The 19,941-nt window shown below is 39.4% G+C and overlaps 1 protein-coding gene across 10 annotated transcripts in view; it reads left to right on the top strand.

The window, feature by feature from the left end:
• Nucleotides 1-19,941, top strand: part of SYNE1 (spectrin repeat containing nuclear envelope protein 1) — a 498,327-nt gene that overhangs the window by 140,086 nt on the left and 338,300 nt on the right. For all 10 annotated transcript variants that reach the window (XM_075064060.1, XM_075064059.1, XM_075064058.1 and 7 more), the window contains exons 9-15: nucleotides 2,450-2,557; nucleotides 4,453-4,590; nucleotides 5,980-6,144; nucleotides 10,375-10,487; nucleotides 11,038-11,206; nucleotides 13,554-13,650; nucleotides 16,415-16,617. In XM_075064060.1, coding sequence (XP_074920161.1) covers nucleotides 2,450-2,557; nucleotides 4,453-4,590; nucleotides 5,980-6,144; nucleotides 10,375-10,487; nucleotides 11,038-11,206; nucleotides 13,554-13,650; nucleotides 16,415-16,617 — 993 coding nt within the window. The remainder of the gene's footprint in view (nucleotides 1-2,449; nucleotides 2,558-4,452; nucleotides 4,591-5,979; nucleotides 6,145-10,374; nucleotides 10,488-11,037; nucleotides 11,207-13,553; nucleotides 13,651-16,414; nucleotides 16,618-19,941) is intronic.

The following is a 19,941-nucleotide window of genomic DNA, read 5'->3' as shown; positions in this document are numbered from 1 at the left end:
ATTAAGTACAGGAACAGGTTACCAAGGGAGGTTGTGCAGTTTTTTAATAATAGATTAGACAAACACCTGTCCCGGATGGTCTATGTATGCTTAGACCTGCCTTAGCATTGGGGGCGGGGTGGAGCTAGCTGGTCTCTTGAGTCCCTTCTACTCCTACATTTCTATGAAATACAGTATTGGAATTAACATATATAGGGTGAAATTTTGGCTTCATCGAAATCAGTGGCAGAACTTCCATTTATTTCAGTGGATCAGGAATTTCACCCAGAGGTTGTATGCCACTGTACAATGTGCTATATGAGAGTAAAGAGCTAAACTTCAGTGCTTAAATCCTGGCCTTATGGCAAGACTCCCACTGACTGATTGCAGGGGAGGTACTATTTCTTCTCATATTCATAATTGAGCATACCATTTCTGTGTTACACACAAGATCACATAAAAGTTGTCTAACCTATTGAGTATCTCCCACCCATTGGTATTTATATGTCAGATACAGAATGTATGGAAGCCCAGTTGAGGAATAACACAAAACCTTGATGCCTGTCACTCTTTTAGAATTCTAACGTCTTAAAAATGAAGCTTACTGCATATAGAAGTAGCTACTTTTTGTTTTCTTTGCTGTTAGATGACACTGCAGTCTTCAAAGGACATTATGGAAGGATTTATTTTAACTGTTAAGTCTACTTTCAGCTAATGTAGACATGTTCTTGCTGCTGCTGATTCTATGTTTCAAAGAATCTTGGGTCTGATTCCCACACATGGCTTTGTGGCTTATATAGTCAGTCACCAAGTCAGAATGGTAGTGTTTTACGTCCATTTTAGACTTGTCTCTATAAACACTTAGTATGCTGCAAGCTGGGGTACAAATCACTAACCTGCTGTGCACTAAGTTGCTGTGTGGACCTTGCTATCGTGCACTAGAAGTTCCATAGTGCACTTTGACCCACTGCTGTAGATCAAGCACATAATGGAGCTTTCAGTGTGCATGTGGTAGCAAGGGGTTTTAGCTGGTTGGTTTCTTTCAGGGCTCCACTGGCCATCACATACAATCCCCAGCTAAAACCCCTCCAACGCATCATCAGGGATCTACAACTCATCCTGGACAACGATCCCACACTTTCATAGGCCTTGGGTGGCAGGCCAGTCCTCGCCCACAGACAACCTGCCAACCTGAAACATATTCTCACCAATAACTGCACACCGCACCATAATAACTCTACCTCAGGAACCAATCCATGCAACAAACCTCGATGCCAACTCTGCCCACATATCTACACCAGCGACACCATCACAGGATCCAAACCAGCTCGCCACGCCATCACAGTTCATTCACCTGCACATCCACCAATGTAATAGCCATCATATGCCAGCAATGCCCCTCTGCTATGTACATCGGCCAAACTGGACAGTCTTATGGAAAAGGATAAATGGACACAATCAGATATTAGGAATGGCATATACAAAAACCTGTAGGAGAGCACTTCAACTCCCTGGCCACACTATAGCAGACCTAAGGTGGCCATCCTCAGCAAAAAACTTCAGGACCAGACTCAAAAGAAACTGCTGAGCTTCAGTTCATCTGCAATTGATACCATCAGTTTAGGATAAACAAAGACTGTGAATGGCTTGCCAACTACAAAACCAGTTTCTCCTCTTGGTTTTTACATCTCAGCTGCTAGAGGAGGCCTCATCCTCCCTGATGAACTAACCTCATTACCCTAGCTTGCTGCATATAAACTGCCCCTGGAAATTCCACTACATGCATCCGACGAAGTGGTATTCACCACGAAAGCTCATGCCCAAAACGCTGTTAGTCTATAACGTGCCACAGGATTCTTTGCTGCTTTCACAGATCCAGACTAACACGGCTACCCTTCTGATACAATGGTTGAATATGTAAGCATTTGTCACTGATACCAACTTGCTGTTTGATACTGGATGGTACACTTAAATCAGGGAGCCGACAGTCTGGTAATGTAGGGATGTCATTATGACAACACGGTTTATCATCAATACCGTAAGTGATAATAAATGAGAAAATCAGGAATAATGCCCTTTTCCAAACAAACTCACTTTCATTGAAATTCACTGTGAACAAATTGTGTTTAATCTGTGGCAGATTAAAATTAGTTGTTGCAATTTATTGCAGTGGGTGCACATTAAATTGGCTTTAAATGAGAACGCCACGTGACAGTATGCTCTATGTGACACTGCAGTACCCCTTGCTAGTATGAACCTTGTGTCTAGGGGTCTAAATTCTACTCTCCCATCCAGGCAACCCCACTCATTCAGGTTGCATGCAGATAATAGACAGTCGAATTTGACCCAGATGTCTACATTGGCTTTCTCTGTAAATGAAATTGGCCTTCTAGGAAAGAATAATATATTGCCTATCTTTGGCACTGACTAATAACCATCTACAATGCTGTTTGGGTTTCCCGTCTCACAGAAAGAAGATAGACTGATGCTGAGAGACCTCAAAGTTTGGGTAGAACAGTTTGAAAGGGACCTGACCAGGACACAGATGGCAGAAGCAAGTTTACAGGAAAAATACCAGGTAAGCTGTGGAAAACTTTAAATGGTAGAAGATTTTTGTCATGATTTGGTGTAATATATGCCTCTGAATTTGTATCCTTCCATATAACTAATACAGTGTGCTCACTGCATAAAAGTATGCAGTGTTTCACTGCTGAAACAAATCTAGGTCTGCAGATGCCCACATTGTGCCCCCTTCAAATAAAGGGGACTTGTCTAACACAGATCTGCGTCCTGCAGGATGGAAGAACGGCTAGGTTGCCCTTAGGTGGGCAACTAGGGGCAGCTAAGTCATCTCTCCCCAAACATACATTCCGGATGCTGCAGAGGCTGCTCTGCATGATAGAGGTTCTGTGAGGGGGAATAATTGAAGGGGAGATGGGCCAAGAGGAAGAGTGGGCAGGACTTGGGCAGGGGTGAAGGTCACTTTTCATTCCCCTCCAGCCAGGTCCTAGAAATTAGTCAAAATGGCTAATGGAGAATGAGCCTGTATTATGTTTTAATGGAACCCCTTCTTCCACTGGGGCAGTCATAGCCCAGGGGGAGGGTTGATAGTGTGGCTCCAGTGGAGCCATGCTGCATGGGGGGAATGGGTGGATATGATAAGATCCAGAGTCATTATGGACACATAGGGTCTGCCTGCAGTGGATATGTCTTCCCTGCCTAATTTAGGTGCAGATCCTACCACCTTTTCTAGATCGGTTAATTCTAACAGGATGATGTCAGGGAGGTTTGTAGAGATTTGCTCCCTCTGAAAACCCTGGCCTTGGGTTTGCTGTGGGAGGAGATGATTTAGGCCTTGACAATGGTCCTAAAATCATTGAAATAAAGAAGCAGTTTTCGTTGCCTGCACTTTACTGTATTTTCCTTCTATCGTTAAATATATGTATTTGGGTCACATTCTGCTCAGTTATAATTGTGTGAATTTGGAGTAACTCAGTTGTTGGTGTGAATCCTGAAGAAGGCTGTTGAACTTCATGTGTGTCTCTGGATTTAAACTGCTTTAGCTCCAAAGAGTGGATTTCAGCAGTTTTTGTTAAATCATAGGTTTTTTTGCCTCACAGCCTAGCTTCTTATTTTGTCAGATTCAGCAGTGAAGTCCCAATTCTATGTTTTTGATACCATAAGTCTTCCTCTCAAAGTCCCACCACAGCCAAAATACCTGTTGATTTCAGTGGGAGTGCCATACATAGGACAGCTGCAGGACCAGCTCCTGATTATAAGATGCTAGTTCAAAAATCATGGTAGATCTTTGAAGCAGATGGAATTCCCATCCTCTGCTGAACAGATTATATGTACAATGTATGAAGTCCAAATGGAGGCCCTGATCCTGCAAACAGTTATGCATGTAAGTAAAGGTACACAAGTGAATAGTCCCAGCTCATTCAGGGCACACTTGTGCATAAAATTACTCAAATACATAAACGTTTGCAGTATCAGAGTCCTTCTCCTTCCTGGGATTTGGCATTATTGGTAACACCACATCATAAACTTCAATCTAAACTTCAAATATGATTATTCATAGGAGTTTCCTTGCAGGCCATTTCTGTACCAAAACCTAGTTTTCTCTGCCTCTGAGAGGGGCTCCAACCCCTCTTTTAACCTGCTAAAAGCTAATTGAACGTAATTGCTAGTTCTACTCAACAGTAATTTCTGCCTTTCATGTAAGGTTCAGGTACCTAATAACTGGAGGAAAACAGAGGAGTCCTGTATCCCTACAGAGGTCCCTTGAGTCTCTTACCCTGTTAAAACATTTAATAAAAATGTATTTCAAGGAAGTTCATAATTAAATACGTATTCCCACTGGGGAAGGATAGACTCTTTTATCAATTCAGAATTGTAAAATGGCCAACCTTGCCCACACGTGTCCTGTTATTTCCTTCCATGCCTCACTGTACTGATTTTCTTTTCATGTAGTCATTTAAACACTTCCGAGTCCAGTATGAAATAAAGAGGAAACAGATTGAACTTGTAATCCAGTCTTCACGTAAAGATGGTAAATTGTCACTTGAGCAAGCTATGGTGAAGCAAGCTTGGGACAGGGTTTCTTCCAGGGTAAGTTAAAAAAATTAATACACTGAATACATTTTATTAGACATACATTTTTAAGTTTTGCTGAAGCAAAGATTGAATAAGGTCTTTAGGATAGGGAACCTACCTTGAACTGCCCTTTGTTAAAAAATATGTTGCTAAAAACATAGTAGTATTGAGTATTTTGAAAACACAACTAATATTACAATACACAGCTCCCCCCAAATTGGATTGACAGAACATTAGACAATATTGAGTGCCCTATAAAATTCTACATCTGCTCATTTACGGAACAGTTTGTGTCTGCCTACCAACTACTAAGTGTTGCAGTGTGTTGTGAAAGTGTAACGGTATTCATTTGGCATGGACACATTACTTATGAGTGGTGAAGCAACAAATGAGTATGTAGGTCATTCCAAATAAGAGCCAGTGAAACCTTTATAAATCACCATGCTGTCATGAATTTTTCTATGTCATGTATTTAAAATAAACTATATTGGAAATATTTTGAAGCTTTATAATTTGTATTGACATTATTTTTCTCTTTCTTAATTGGGACTCTTCCAGTAAGACAGGCTACTTTACTTCTATAGATCCAAATGTACAGGCTTCTGAGGAAGAGAAAAATTAATAGAGAACTTTCATTTTTACTGAAAATAGCTTCTTTGTATAACTAATATTAAATCTTCAGATCTGAACTTCCACAGTCTACCAGGGTAAGAAATAAGTGCTGTATCCCATTGGAAAAAGCATTCTTAGCATTCAGTGGAATAAGGAAAATGTTACTATCCCTGATAACTGATGACTTACTAAGCTTGTCAGGTTCAAGTCTGCATAATGCCAGACAATTATAATTTGAAGAGAAATGGGAGGTTAGGTTGAATAAAGTTGCATTTCTGAAGCACAATGTATAAGCATCTGTCTGAAACTGCTGAGATCCCTGGAATGTTGACATTTGTCTCCTCTGAGATGGGGTAATGAGCAGAGGGCAGATGAAACTATCTGACATGTATGAAGTTCAATTTATGACAAGGTTTCATTTTTTTTTCACAAACCTGTCATCATCACATCTGTGGTATAAATATAGAACATCTGATTGCTTTTGATGGTGGACAAGTTTTACTAATGTACATGTACTAATGTAACCTGCACCATTAGTGAATAATGATGCCATGCATGTTTTATCCAGAACAAATTGTTGTAATGGAAAATTATAAATTACCATCCTTCATACTGTAATGCCATAAACTGAATATCAACATTTACATTCTATACATCACTTATTGTTTTTTTGATTTCTTTTTGGCCTTGTAAATATCCAGCTCCAGGTTTGTTAGGAATCTGATTGTCCGGATAGTTACTTGTGCAATTAATCCTGGCAGGATATTCAGTATTCTTAATTTTGTTTTCCAGCTACTAGATTGGCACAAATATCTTGATAAATCTCTTCCTGCGCCTTTGGGTACCATAGGTGCCTGGCTTTACAGAGCAGAGGCTGCCATTGGGGAAGAAATAATTTTCCAGCAAGCTCATGAGGAAACAGCAAATATGATACATCGGAAGCTTGAACAGCATAAGGTAACTCTGTATGAGACATCTCTATGCATGACATTCCAGTTTCAGTGTGGCCACTGTTCCTAGGATTGTGGGTGACTGAGAACTCATGCTGTATGAACAACAAATTTTCGTGGTTGTTGTTGCTTGGTTTGTTCTGAAAGTGAATTGTGATGATGAGGCAATTTGGACAACATATAGAGTCCTAAGATTTCCTTGATGCCATACAAATTGGGTTTTTGCCATACTGTAGTTAGGAGGCTACATGTACTAGTTGTATTGGTAGATAATCTCCTCCTGGTAGTAGATGAGGATCAAGAGTCCATGCCTTGGATGATACCTTTGACTATGAGGTTTTATTAACGTCTGCAGATTCTAGAAGACGTAGTTCAAATTATTTTTGGATGGCTTTTATTCCTTTCTTTTTGAGAGGTCCCAGAGAGTAATATTCCATAGCTGTTCATCTGCTCCAAGAGCTCTCTGCTACAGAGCTCCACCCTATACCATTGTGTTACTCAACCTATATGGGAAACCAAGTGAAATGGTTAGGTAATGGAGAGACTACAACATTTTAAATATGCTGATAACACACATTGCAGTTGGTCTTAACCAATGCCTAACCAAGACTGAGGCTTGGAAGAAAATGAGGTGAATCTAGATCATTTTGCGCCTGAACAGGGCTTGAAAAATCCACTTTCCTATGGTGAATAAGAAGCTTTCATAGGAAAATTTGAATATTAGTGCCATCAATTTCTGCAGATTCTAAGCTCTCATTTAAAATAAGTTGTATATATAGACAGGCAGATAAAAATCTTTGGGGAGAAGTAGGAGAAGAAAGCTGAGACAGAAAATATAGGGCTGGTCTACACCAGGGGAGGGGATCAATCTAAGATACGCAACTTCAGCTACGTGAATAACGTAGCTGAAGTCGAAGTATCTTAGATCAATTTACCTACCATCCTCACGGCATGGGATCGATGTTCGCGGCTCCCCCTGTCGACTCTGCTACCTCCGTTTGCATTGGTGGAGTTCCAGAGTTGACAGGAGCGCATTCGGGGATTGATATATTGTGTCTAGATGAGACACAATATATCGATCCCTGAGAAATCGATTGCTACCTGCCGATATGGCGAGTAGTGAAGACATAGCCATAGAGAATGAAGTAGAGAACAATGTAGGGAAAGAAAAAAAGGGTATGTAAGTTGGGAAAGAGAGGAATAAAAGAGAGAACAGACACTGAAAATATAGAGATAGAAAAGGAAGAAAAATTGGAGTGGAACCAGCAAGGGAAAGAAGGTGTTACAGAAGCAAGAGAGAGCTGTATAGTAAGTTATATTTCAAAATGTTTTATATTGAAAGTTGATTGACAGCATAGTATAAAGAAATACAAGGCACAACTGTTTTATTGCTGCAAAAATAATCTGGCAAGGATTTATTTAAAATTATATTTGTAGTCCTTTTAGCTTCTTTATGGTGTACAGTATAGTGAAGGCCTGAAAGGTTTCGTAACAAAATAAGTTTTTGTTAATCTTGGCAATATCATGAATGTCAGCCCTTATTTTTGCTAGAACAACTCCTGGAAGTCTTAGAGATATGTATTTTGAGCTCTCACATCTTAATTAATCACCCTGACAAGTAAACTTAGTCCTTAGGTTAGTAGATGCCAGGTAAATTTTTCAAGCCCTGTATCAGTGGTTCTCAACCTACTTAACACCTTGGGCCACATATATGTGTTATGTGGGCCACATTCAATACTACGCGTGTGGCTCTGAGGATATCACATGGGCTGCAGCTGTGTGTTGATGGGCTGAAAGCGAGAACCACTGCCCTATATGTAGTGCATGTGAGATGAAGAAAGCGTTAGAAGAATTAGTAGAAATCAGCTCCCTGTATTGTATGAGTTTGCTCATTCTTGTCACTTAGGTTCGTGATGCAGGGGTCATGAAGGTCCTCAGCTGCTTAGGTAACAGCAATGGCTCAATGTGTTTTTTCCAGCTGTGCTTTGCAATTTTTTTTTAAATTTCTCTCTGCTGGGAACCTCAACACATTATCCATACCTTTGTCACCTCCAGAAGTTGTTACATGACATTGCATATTATATGGCCCCTTAAGATTATTCTGAAGTTCCATCTAATGCAGAATACGTTATTATTAATAATAACATCTACCTTTTATATAGTGCTTTTTATCAGTATATTTCAAAGTGTATTTTGCCTTCTTAGGCACCATCCTGCACAAACTTTGCTGTGTTCAACTTTATATCCATAAGTAGTGCTATTCAGGGCCAACGAGGTGGCAGGGAGAGGAAGCCAGTACAAATTACTGGGGCCCAGTGGTCCGGAAGGGGGCCAGCTTCATCAGCCCTGTTTAGCTGGTCTGCCCTTGCCGGGAGGCCCGAAAAAAATTTTTCACTGGGGCCCGAACCTGCTCTCGGCAGCCGTGCCCCCTATTGAAGTCAGTGGGACTACTCACAGTTGTTTAACTCAAAGTTAAACACATATATTAGGCTTTGACGGATCAGGACCTTAATAATTAGTAATTCACTTGGGGAGCAAATTGCATCTGAAAGCCAGAGTTTTCATTGACATCTACTAGATTAGTGGGTGAAATTTCAAGTACTGGTTTTGACTAATAAAGATCTAAAAAGCTTATTTCTATCTAAGGATCTCAGGCTATGTCTACATAGCCCTGCAGTTTGGACTATGGGAGTGGGACAAGAAGTGCACACCGAAGTGCTGTATTGTAACTGCTACGTGTGGATGCTGTGAGTGCAAACTGAAAGGTTTCTAGTTTTCAATAATGTAGTCTGGTTAGCTGAGGACTATGTTAATGTGAACTAGGACACTTTCAGTTCACACCCACTCCATCCATATGTGGGGAAGTTGCAAAGCAGCAATTTAGTGCTTACTGCTATTCACACCCCGGACTCTGAACTGTGGGATAGTGTGGACAAGCCCTTAGAGACAACTTCCCCCCTTGCATAGCCAGGTGGCAAATGCAGTCATGTGAAATATTTGTTCTAACATCCCTCATTTAAATGCGAGTGGGCTATCTGCAGAGAATTCTCAGCAAGGGTTTCTTGCTTCTCAAATTGACTTATCCCCTTCGCTTTACAAAGCTTGATATATCCTCCTTCAGACATGCTGAGAGTTTTATCGGTTCTCTCAAACTTTCTTCCAAAGGGGAGGGTAGAGTAGAGTCAGGTGGGTTGGTGGAAGATCATGGGGGATATTGGGCACAATTATGTGAATTGAGCCAATAGAATTGTATATTTATCTCTGCTGTTGCACAAGTGCTCAGTCAGAGCAGTCTGTGGAGAGGTAATATTTTAATACATTCAAAAAATTGACATTTGAGATAAATTTACTAGTTTGTATTTTTTTAACCCAGCTCCCTCAGCCTGGGGAGAAGAACAGCTGTGCATGATTTTCTTTGTCAGTACGATACTGATCAGGTTCAGCGAGGGACTGTACAATAAGCTATCTAATCCCTCACATTTTGGCAGCCTTCTGAAGACTTGACATCGTTATGGTTACCGTTTTGGAAACCGTTGCCACTCATTCATTTTAATAAGTAATCTCCAGGAAATCCTTTGAAGTAGTGTTGCTTGGTTACTATAGAAATGAGCTATTATGAGGCTTATGGTTGTTCATATCTTATCATAAGCCTGCAGGTTTAGGTACTCCACTCAGTGTGGGTTTGCGTATTATATAGCATATAATCACTGAATCTTCTGGTGCTGAGAGTCAGTAGTTCGCTTCACATTGAGTATTCAATAACATCAGGAACTCTGAATCTGCTGCTTTATATGGGGGCGGAGGAGGGCTTAGACTTATTGTGTAATATTTGAAATAGCAATTAATAAAAGCTGGTATTTGTAATAAAGACATAAACAATAAATTTAGCAAAATTATGTACTCATGAAATTTCAGCAATTGCAGACTTTGTCTCAGATTAGTCACATATAACCAGAGTTCATTGTGTTTCTTTAAATCTCTGAGGCAGTGCAAGTGCCATCTATTTTAAAAACTGCCAGAATTATAACACGCAGCTTTGGCAGAACATCTCATAAGGTACTTTCGCTGTGCAGATGCTCAAGCTGCTATATAATGCTTTTATATTAGGAATTAACTTGCATGCAAATGTGACAGCATGTTCAAATACTTAACTACATTGACTCATCGTTGCAGCCTTAAAATCATGCTTATTAGTTAGTCTGCTGTGAGCCTTTTCTCTCTCTTTGAATCAAACCAGGACCTGCTTAAAAACATAGATGGTCACAAAAAGGCATTTCAAGGGATCCACCGGGCTAGGTCTGTTAATGGAGTCCCTGTTCCACTGGAGCAGTTAGACGATATGGCAGAGAGGTAAGAAGAATTTCAATCTTAAATGGAACCTCCTCCGTGAATGACAGAGAACCTGTTTGCTTTATAATGTTTTCATGTAAAAATCAGATTTTACATTTGGTCCTTAGTTAAGAAGAATTGAGCTGAAACAAATGAGAAATATATTGAAAAGCCTGATATTCATAATTGATAATGGTCAATTTGAACAAGTTATTGATTTTTTAGAGAGGAATAATTTTTCAGACAGACTCGGCATAGAAAGGAACATTATGTAACAACATAATGCTTGTGAACAAACTGTAAGAGGGATGCTTTGGTAATGAAAACAACTTAGTCTTAGACCTAAACTGATGCTTTACTTCTGTGTATAAACAGAATTATAACATTTTAATGAGCAGCCTTCAGAGTGGTTATCATACAAAATTAAATATGCCTTTAGGCTTTGCATTAGATCAAGGAATAGGGATATATCTCACACATAACAAGGTAGCTTGAACCTATAGAAAAACCCTTCCATTCCTCCTACATATTGAATGTTGCACTTTTTTACTACAGTGTGATTCATTCCTAGGTTTAATTTTGTTGCATCTACGTCTGAACTCCATCTGTTGAAAATGGAGTTTCTGGAACTGAAATACCGTCTGCTGTCACTGTTAGTCCTTGCAGAATCAAAGTTAAAGTCATGGATTATCAAATATGGAAGACGAGAGTCGGTAGAACTACTTCTACAAAATTATATTGTAAGCTTTTGTTCTTTGTTTAATTTTGTTGCATCTACATCTGAATTCCACTGCCTTGCCCCTTGTGTTGTGATTCACACCTATGTAAAAGACAATGTAAAATGCTACCATAAGAGAAGGGCCGCGTTTTACATCTACTTTGCACCCAATCTGAAGAGGTGTAAAGAACCACAGAAAGTATAGGACAACAGAGAATCCAGTAGATGGCCCCCAATCCTGGCTGTGCTCTGGCTGGTTTGTGGTGCTCCAATGGTACAAAGTTCTTCTAACCCCAGCAGATCCAGCCTCTCTAATTAGGAGGATCTTTGGGTGATGCAGAACTACTATGGGGACTTCCACATCATTGCTCCTTGCAGACGGCTGCCCAGGGTATTGGGGAAGGGGACGTGGTCAGGGATCTCTTACACCGTGGTGCCTAGCTGTCACTTGGCTCCTTGAGACCACTGGTGGCTTATTGAGAATAAAGCAGCTTTCAGATCAGTCTAACCTGTGTTGGGGGCTTCGCCCTGGGCAGAGCAGCTCTAAGAATGGAGAAACACATAAGGCACATTTGAGCCCCCCTCAGCTGATCTGAATATTCATTAGCTGAGGTTCTTGCCCAATGTATTTATTATGTGCCATGTAAGATTTATGAAGTCCTCATATATTTATTCTCTTGCTTTGATGTGTTTCAGTTTTGTAAATGATGTGGTAGTTGCCCACATTACTGTTGTTAGCAATCTGAACTGTTCCTTTTCAATATCTTCTTGTTTTGTTTGTTTTTGGAATGTGTACACGTGCCAAAGTCAATTTACAGAGCAACAGATCAATAATTCAAAATAAAACAAATTCACTACCTGAGATAACTTTTCATTTAATAGTTAAAAATAATATCTTTTCCTGCTTACTATAAAATAATGATTCAAAAGCACCTTTCTCTCAAATATTTCAGTTCCATTATGTTTTTAGTGCTCATCAAAGCAGCTCATTGACGGTATTAATAATTGTAGTTCTCTAGCCATTGCATATCAAGAATTCCATACTCTTAATGCTAATCTGGAATGGGCAAAGTGTTTAGAGTAGAGAATACTCAATAATCACAAGCTTAACTTTTGAGAATGTGTGTTCCCATTTACTTTAGTAGGATTACTCACATTCTTAAAGTTTACTAATGTTCTTAATGCTTTGCTAAATTGGGGTGGGGCTTCAGTGTGTATCTGATGATGTAAAGTATGCTTGTATACTGCATAGCTAAGTTAGCCCAACATGCCTTCATTGTACAACATACACTCTCTCAAAATGTTGGGAAAAAGTGTTTAAAAATCATATCGAGTTCCAGTTTTGTACTGAAAACATAATTTAAGTCCTTTGGTGCCACTGTCCGTAGCAAAGCAGTGAGCCTGGTTAGCCTATCTGAAAAACAGGGCTAATATTTCTTGCACTTACATATCTGAAAGGAATTTACAAAGGTAGGAAAACATTATTTCCATTTGACAGTTGGCCTAACCTAAGAACTCAACCCTGAGAACTCTTAAGCATATTAACAACTTTAACAAATAATTTTGAAAAACAGATACATTTGAAAAAAAAACCCACAAGGGACTGACCATCCATAAACAAAGAAAGGGGCAACATTTGTTGGATAAGCATTCCCTATAAATTATTTACCCAGTTCTGTTTAAGAGCAAATGTTCAAAGCAGAATATAGAGTTTTAGCATCAACTGCAAAGGTAAAAACCTATGCAACACTTTGTAAAGCAGCATCCCTTAGTGTACAATTTCTTTAACACCTTGTTCCATCTCTTCTGGAAGGTGTGAATGCAAACTAAAGTTTAATGGAATATATTTCTTCTCTTTGAATGAAATCTGTCCCTTTGCAGAGGGTCAGCACAAGGGCTATTCTGAAGCCTTAAGTGAGATTTAAATGGTGCATAGGTTTTGTGGTAGCCATCTGCATGAAGATTAATTTTGCCCTTACTGAATTGTTTTCACTTAGATCTCAGCAGAGAAGGAGTTATCTAATAAATAGTGACTCTTCTGGCAATTCTTTGGCTTCTGCTGAATTCTAAGTATTAAGAAGTCTCAAGAATTCCAGCAAGAAAGAGCAATTAACAGGTTGCCTTATGAGCATATTAAGAATATTCATCCTAAATGTACTATTGAAAAGAAAAGAAAAACCCTATGGGAGAAGACTGTCCTGTCCTGTCATTGTCAAAAGGAACTCTGGATAGAACTTTGTAAATTAAGTGGGGGATGGTTTGGTGAAATTGGAGAAATTGTATCTTAATGCAATTGTAATTCAAAGGAATTGTCATTATTCCATGTGACATTTACTTTTGCCCCTTATAACCATGTTTTTCCTTTTCAGTCTGTTATTGAAAACGGTAAATTCTTTGAGCAATATGAAGTTACATACCAGATCTTGAAAAGGGCAGCTGAGATGTATGCCAAAGCTAATGGCTCAGGTAAATACCTCTGTATCTGTTGCACTTCTGAAGGCGTTTTAGTCCTGTTGATTTTAATATCCTTTTTAAATTAGTTCCTCGGAGTATATTTAGAAGCCAATTCCTTCTGTGCAATACAGTTCTACTGTAGCTATAATTAACCACGTGGGATCTGACAAAACTAGAATCCAGTGGATTTCTGCCAGTGTGTGTTGACTGTGTGATTGTTAGAATATGCTACTGGAACATGAGGAAATCTTAGTGTTAATTGTAAAAATGTTCTTCCACTTTTGACTTGTAGAAAAGCACCCCTGGTTGCAACTGAAGATTATTTTGATTCACAAAGTGTAAATTCACTCCAGTGCAGAGGGCTAGCACAATGCCCAGGCAGGAAATAAGTCTCACATACTTTGTACTGGCCCTCTGCACTGGGGTGAATTTCACCCACTTTGAATAACTGGAAGGAGTTATGAAACGATAATATCTGAGAACTGAGTAACATAAGTTATCTGTGCTTTTTTGGGGGGTGGGTGGCGTAAAAAAGCAACAACCTCCTCTCAAAATATCTGGAATGGGGATTTAATGACAGTTACAACAATAATATTAATGATGCAATTTGTGCCATTTTGAACAGCCTTGTGTTGGGGCAGTTCAGAGCAGCAGTTATCCAGGATGAAGTTGTAGAGGGATTGTTAGCCCTTGCCAAACTCCCCAGTACACACAGGGAAGCTGCACCATCCTGTTATCTCCAGGCTTAAGGAGTGGCCTTTTATTCCTGGTGTGCAAGCTGTGGAAGGATCTTTTGTATTACTGTGCCTCTGCATCTACATGCAAAGCAGTCTCATCCAGTATCATCATTAGTAGAGACATTATTCACTGAAGCATCTTTCACAAGCTTCCCAGAATTACAAAGACTGATCAAAATGATAGGTATACGATGACCTGTGGATGGATCGGCTACTCTCTGTTCCACCTATACAACCCCACTGGATCCGGTGAGGTTGCGTGGATGGCTCTGGAGGCATCTGGTAGGGACTGCTGTAAACACTGTCAAATAATAGTGCATCAATCTCTGGAGTGAGATGCTGCAGTTGTTAAAATGGCTTATGGTTAGGGAGTGAAAAGGAATATCTTACCCATTTAAAGTGACACTGTCAACTCAAATTTGTCCCAAAACTTAGATTTTTGTAAAAATACACTTTACAAAATGTAAGAGCAATATAAATTATTTCATGATTTTTTAAAAAATCCCAGCGATAAGTCATTTTCCAACAAATAAATATTCACCTGAGTTATTTGCAGCATAAATAGCGCAAACTAAGGACACTTAAGCTATGAATTCATTTCTTAAAGGATCCTGTATTGCAGATGCATTATCTTTTTTCCTTAAAAAGAGAGAATCAGGTGCAATGGTATGGCCCAGAAGTCAAGTACCCCACCGACAGAAAATTCAGAAAGTAAATGACAAAAATCCAATGTCATTAATCTAGATTTACATAGTTGTAAATGAGAATAGATTTTCACTTAATATTTTAATGCAAACTCTGCACTGAATCAGCCACACATACAGTTCCCTATTTCTCTTTCCTTGTTAGATATAACCCTTCCTATATTACCTTTTTGTTACTAGATGCATACACCAATAACATGCAGGATATGCAACATGACTGAGTTAATGTGACATTCTTTGTATCCTTTATTTTGTGCAATGTATGCTTAATTTCTCAACCTTAATGTTGCAGATGACATAGAGCTTGGGGGGAGGTATGGGGGGTTGCCCATACTTTGGAGGATAAAGCTAAAATTCAGAACTGGGTTATAGATACAATGAAATTCAACAAAGACAAAGGTGTGAGGTGCTAGCCTTAGAGAAGAAAAACAAAATGCATAAATACAGATGGGGAAAACTGGCTTGGCAGCTTGGCAGCAGCACTGCTGAGAAGGATCTGGGAGTTGTGGTGGATCACAACCTCAACATGAGTCAACAATGTGATGCTGTTTCTAAAAAAGCAAATGTAATTTTAAGTTGCATTAACAGAGGCATAGCATGGAAGTCACAGGAGGTGATAGCTCTACTTGTCACTAGTTAAGCCTCAGCTGGAGTACTGTGTCCAATTTTGGTCACCACTGTCTAGAAAGGATGTAGAGAAACTGGAAAGGATCCAGAGGCAAGTGACAAAGATGCTCAAAGGGATGAAATGCAAGCCATGTGAGCAAGAACTAGGTATGTTTAGTTTAGAAAAGAAGAGATGAAGGTGGGGAGGGGACATGATAGCAATCATTAGATACTTGAAAGGCTGCTACAAAAAGATGGAGAAAAATTGTCCTCTCTTGCCACAAAGGGCCGGACAAGAGGCAATGGGTTCAAACTACAGCACAGCAGATTTAAATTAAACCTCAGGAAAAACTTCCTAACTGTAAGAACAGTAGGACAATGGAAAAGACGCCTCAGGAGGTTGTGGAAGCTCCTTCACTGGAGGTGTTTCAAAAGGAGGCTGAATAGCCATCTGTCTGGGATGGTTTAGACACAACAAATCCTGCATCTTAGCAGGAGGTTAAACCCTATAGTTTTATGATTCTGTGATTAGGCTGTGCATTTAATATATGTTTAAACAAACCTACTGATGCTGAAAAGAGTATAAAATATAATTACTTAACAAGAATAATAAAAGAGAGTTAATATTTTTAATGAAAGAAACACATGCTAAATACTTGGATAAATACTTCCAGCAGCTCCAAGACTTTAAGTTGGGTTTAAAAATTCATTATGCTTTCTGTGTCTTAGTGGAAGAAGCAGAGAATGTGATGAAATTCATGAATGAAACAACAGCCCAGTGGAGGAACCTGTCGGTAGAGGTGAGAAGTGTGAGGAGCATGTTAGAAGAAGTGATTGCTAACTGGGATCGATATAGCAGCACTGTGGCTAGTCTGCAGGCCTGGCTGGAGGATGCTGAAAAAATGCTGAATCAGCCTGAACATGCCAAAAAGGTAAGGAATATTAGTTACTTCATCCAACCCCTGCATATGGCTTTTATGACTATTCAGTAAAAGTTTTACGACCTACAGGAAACAAGTTTAAAAAAAAAATATCAGTGCCCAAGTAGGGGGCTGTTTGCAGAAGACCGGGGAGAAGTTCTGGCAGGTAGATGATGAGAATTGTGGCAGGTTGAGATTTATGCATGGAATAATTCCTGCCCTACTCTCTTCACTATCAGAAACCTTCACAGATGCATAATACACTTTCTATCTGAGCATATTTGTCTTAGGTTTGTGTGTGCGCGCACGTGCGCACTCATGTATGCATGTATAAATATGGAAAGAGAACAAGCACATTTATGATGGTATAGCATAAAGGCTTTATTTGCATGAATTTAGGATGGCTGCATTGTTCACAAATGGCAAAGCCAAGAATGTGGTGTTATGCAGCTGACTCAAAACAAGTGCCATATCACACTGCATCATTATGTGTTCTGTATATGCCACATATTTTATAGTAAAACTGGTTTAATCTCTTTTCTTCATTGCAACAGTTGAGGAGTTTGAGACCTATTTTAATAAGGTCTCATACAAGCATTTATGTGCGGTAAATATGATGCTCTTACCTTTTTGTTTACCACTTAGGTGACTTCTCTGAATAACCACTGTGCCTGCAGCCAGTTTATCTACGTATATATGTAGTTGTTTGCCCAGCAAATTAAAAAATAAGAATGTTTTTAAAACTATTTTAGAAATTATTTAAATAGTTCTAAAAGTTGTTCCAACTATTGTGTGCATTTATATATTTCACCGTAAGGCTGTCTGTCTTGGTATCATGAGTTGTGCTCTGACCTCAGACGGGGTGAAAAATTATGACAAATGCATTTTAGAAACTTCTTTAAATGACCTAAAATAGTTTTTCACACATATCAATGATAACACTACAGTTTGAATGGCACAATTTGAATGTCTTCGGGACTACCAATAATAAATATCTCCTGTTTAAAAAAATATCAGACTTTAATCCTGACACTAGCTAAGGACAGAATATTGCACATTGTGGTCCACAAGCCAATTTAATTGTTTTGTTTTAGAAATTCAATACTTTGAGCTGGGGGGAAAGAAAGGAGCGTTTCTCATGTTCAAACAAAATTTGTGCCTGTAAAAGTTGTCTGAGTGGTTTGGCATCTTATAAATTGTCTGGGCTATGATAGATTAATGGGACAGTCAGATGGTCATATACATGATAAATGCACATGGGTGTCGGTGGCTTATATGTGTGGTTTATGTTTGTGTGTATATATTGTTTAAAATGAAATATTGATATATTATTTGCATATGAACATTGAAGTCAACATCTGTGTGTCGAGTCTGTTCTACAGTTTCACCTTCAAGCAGATTTTAAAAACAAAATATGAACATGTGTGTATAGTGCCACACATGTGCTACTGATATCCATGTGATGAATTGCGTTTATTGTGCAGCTTTGAGCAGACCATCTGCACTCTCTCCACTCCGCTAATCTGTCTCCACTGGGACTCTTTGACTACTAGGGTTGCCAATTTTAGTTGGTCCTATTCCTGGAGTTTTCATCATTTAATATGATATTTAATTAAAGATTAATCTTTAATTCCTGGAGACTCCAGGGCAATTCTGGAGGGTTGGCAATCCTATTCTGAATCTCTCAGCAGCTTCAAATAGCCAGTTTAAATAAATAAATAAATAAAGCACTCTAACACAGGAAAATTACTCCCTTCCCCCCAAAATGTGCAATTACTCCCTCATATTACACTGGCTCAAGGATCAGAATTGTTCCCAACTATCAGAAGGTAACAGAATTTGGTTGTAGTCCTAGGTGTTTTCGAGATGCTGTCCTAGACCTTAAGAGAGTGACATCATCATGTATGGCAAATCTATTTTAGGTCATTTAAGAGGCTTTTATAATTTATAGCTTTCACTCTCACTGGTGTTTGTAAAGTTCAACTAATGTTAACAAAGGCATCCTGGCTTCTGGATGGATAGAGGTAATTAAATAGCATCAGTAACATAAAGTAAAACTTACTGAAATATTTCCAAAATATTTGTTCTATAATGTGTGTGTCACATAGAAAATCCCTGATGCTGTGGTGTGATATAAGGGCTTTATGGCACTCATATAGAATGACCTGCATAACTCACTCTTAAGTTCGCCACTCATGAGAATTATGGTGCATCCCAAATGTAGGCCATAAAACCTTCATACCACACCATAATGCTTTTACTCTTTTATCTCCCTGTCTGATTACAAGCTCTATATTTGGATCATTGTTGTGTTTACAATGCTAAAAGGGTCTTCCCCATTTTCCATTGGTTACCCCTAGTTTAAGGGGTTCTACCATGAACTCATTAATCTAAACAATTTTGAAACTTGCCAGAAGTGACTATCCTGGACTCGCATGTTCCTCATACAAATAATTGAAATACAACAGAACAAATTCATTACTGAACAAATCCATCTTCTCTGTAACTCCATCAACTACCAGGAACTTTAACTAAAGATAAATTTGGCCCAGTAATTTCAAAGTTGCACGAGGATGCTATTTACTGGGAAATATCTGTGATGCCCCTGCACTATGCTGTCAGGAGGAGCAAGGTTTGTCACCTGCTGAGACCTGCCTTCCAACCTAGTGGATTCCTGAGGACCTGCAGATGGCCTCAGCCATTCACAGGGAAACCCCACACCCTTTCAACCCCAGCAGTCCCTCTCAGATCCCACCCAGCACAGTTCCTTTGGAGCCATGATCCCAGGGCCTCTCCCCTGGCAGCTTCATTCAAGGCCCCAATAGGGATTATAGGGAGAATCCAAAAATAGTATAGCCTGAGACTGTATTCATTTTTTTATGTCTTCCTTTGGGTCAGGGAGTGCCTCTCCCTCCGGCCTGCTCCCCAGCCTGCCCTGACTCAGCTTCCTCCTTCATGCTGACGGGTCTATGCAGAGAAGCTTCTGCACGGTCTGGGGTGGGGAATGGTGCCTCAGAGGTATTCAAGCTATGCTTCCCATTGCTGGAGAGGAGATTCACACCTGGAATGAAGAAGGTCTACCTCTGCAGAGTAATTCGTTCTCCCATCTCATTTCTTCTTTGACCTCTTTGCTAAGTCTGCCAACAAGAGAACTGGTCAGTACCTGTTCTGAAGGGGTTATTTTGTTGTGAACAATAGGAACAGGACTGCTGTTTTTGTTTTCCTTCTAACATACCTGGCATGTATACAGCACTTTAAAAAACAACAAGGAAACGTTTATATAATATATCTTGGATGCTGTTGGGTATTTCCTGACAAATCAGTATTGTTATCTTG

This window comes from Chelonoidis abingdonii, chromosome 3, assembly GCF_003597395.2.
Source record: "Chelonoidis abingdonii isolate Lonesome George chromosome 3, CheloAbing_2.0, whole genome shotgun sequence".
Taxonomy (NCBI): Eukaryota; Metazoa; Chordata; order Testudines; family Testudinidae; genus Chelonoidis; species Chelonoidis abingdonii.
The sequence above is the reverse complement of the archived record's forward strand: the minus strand, read 5'-3'. Positions and strand labels throughout refer to the sequence as shown.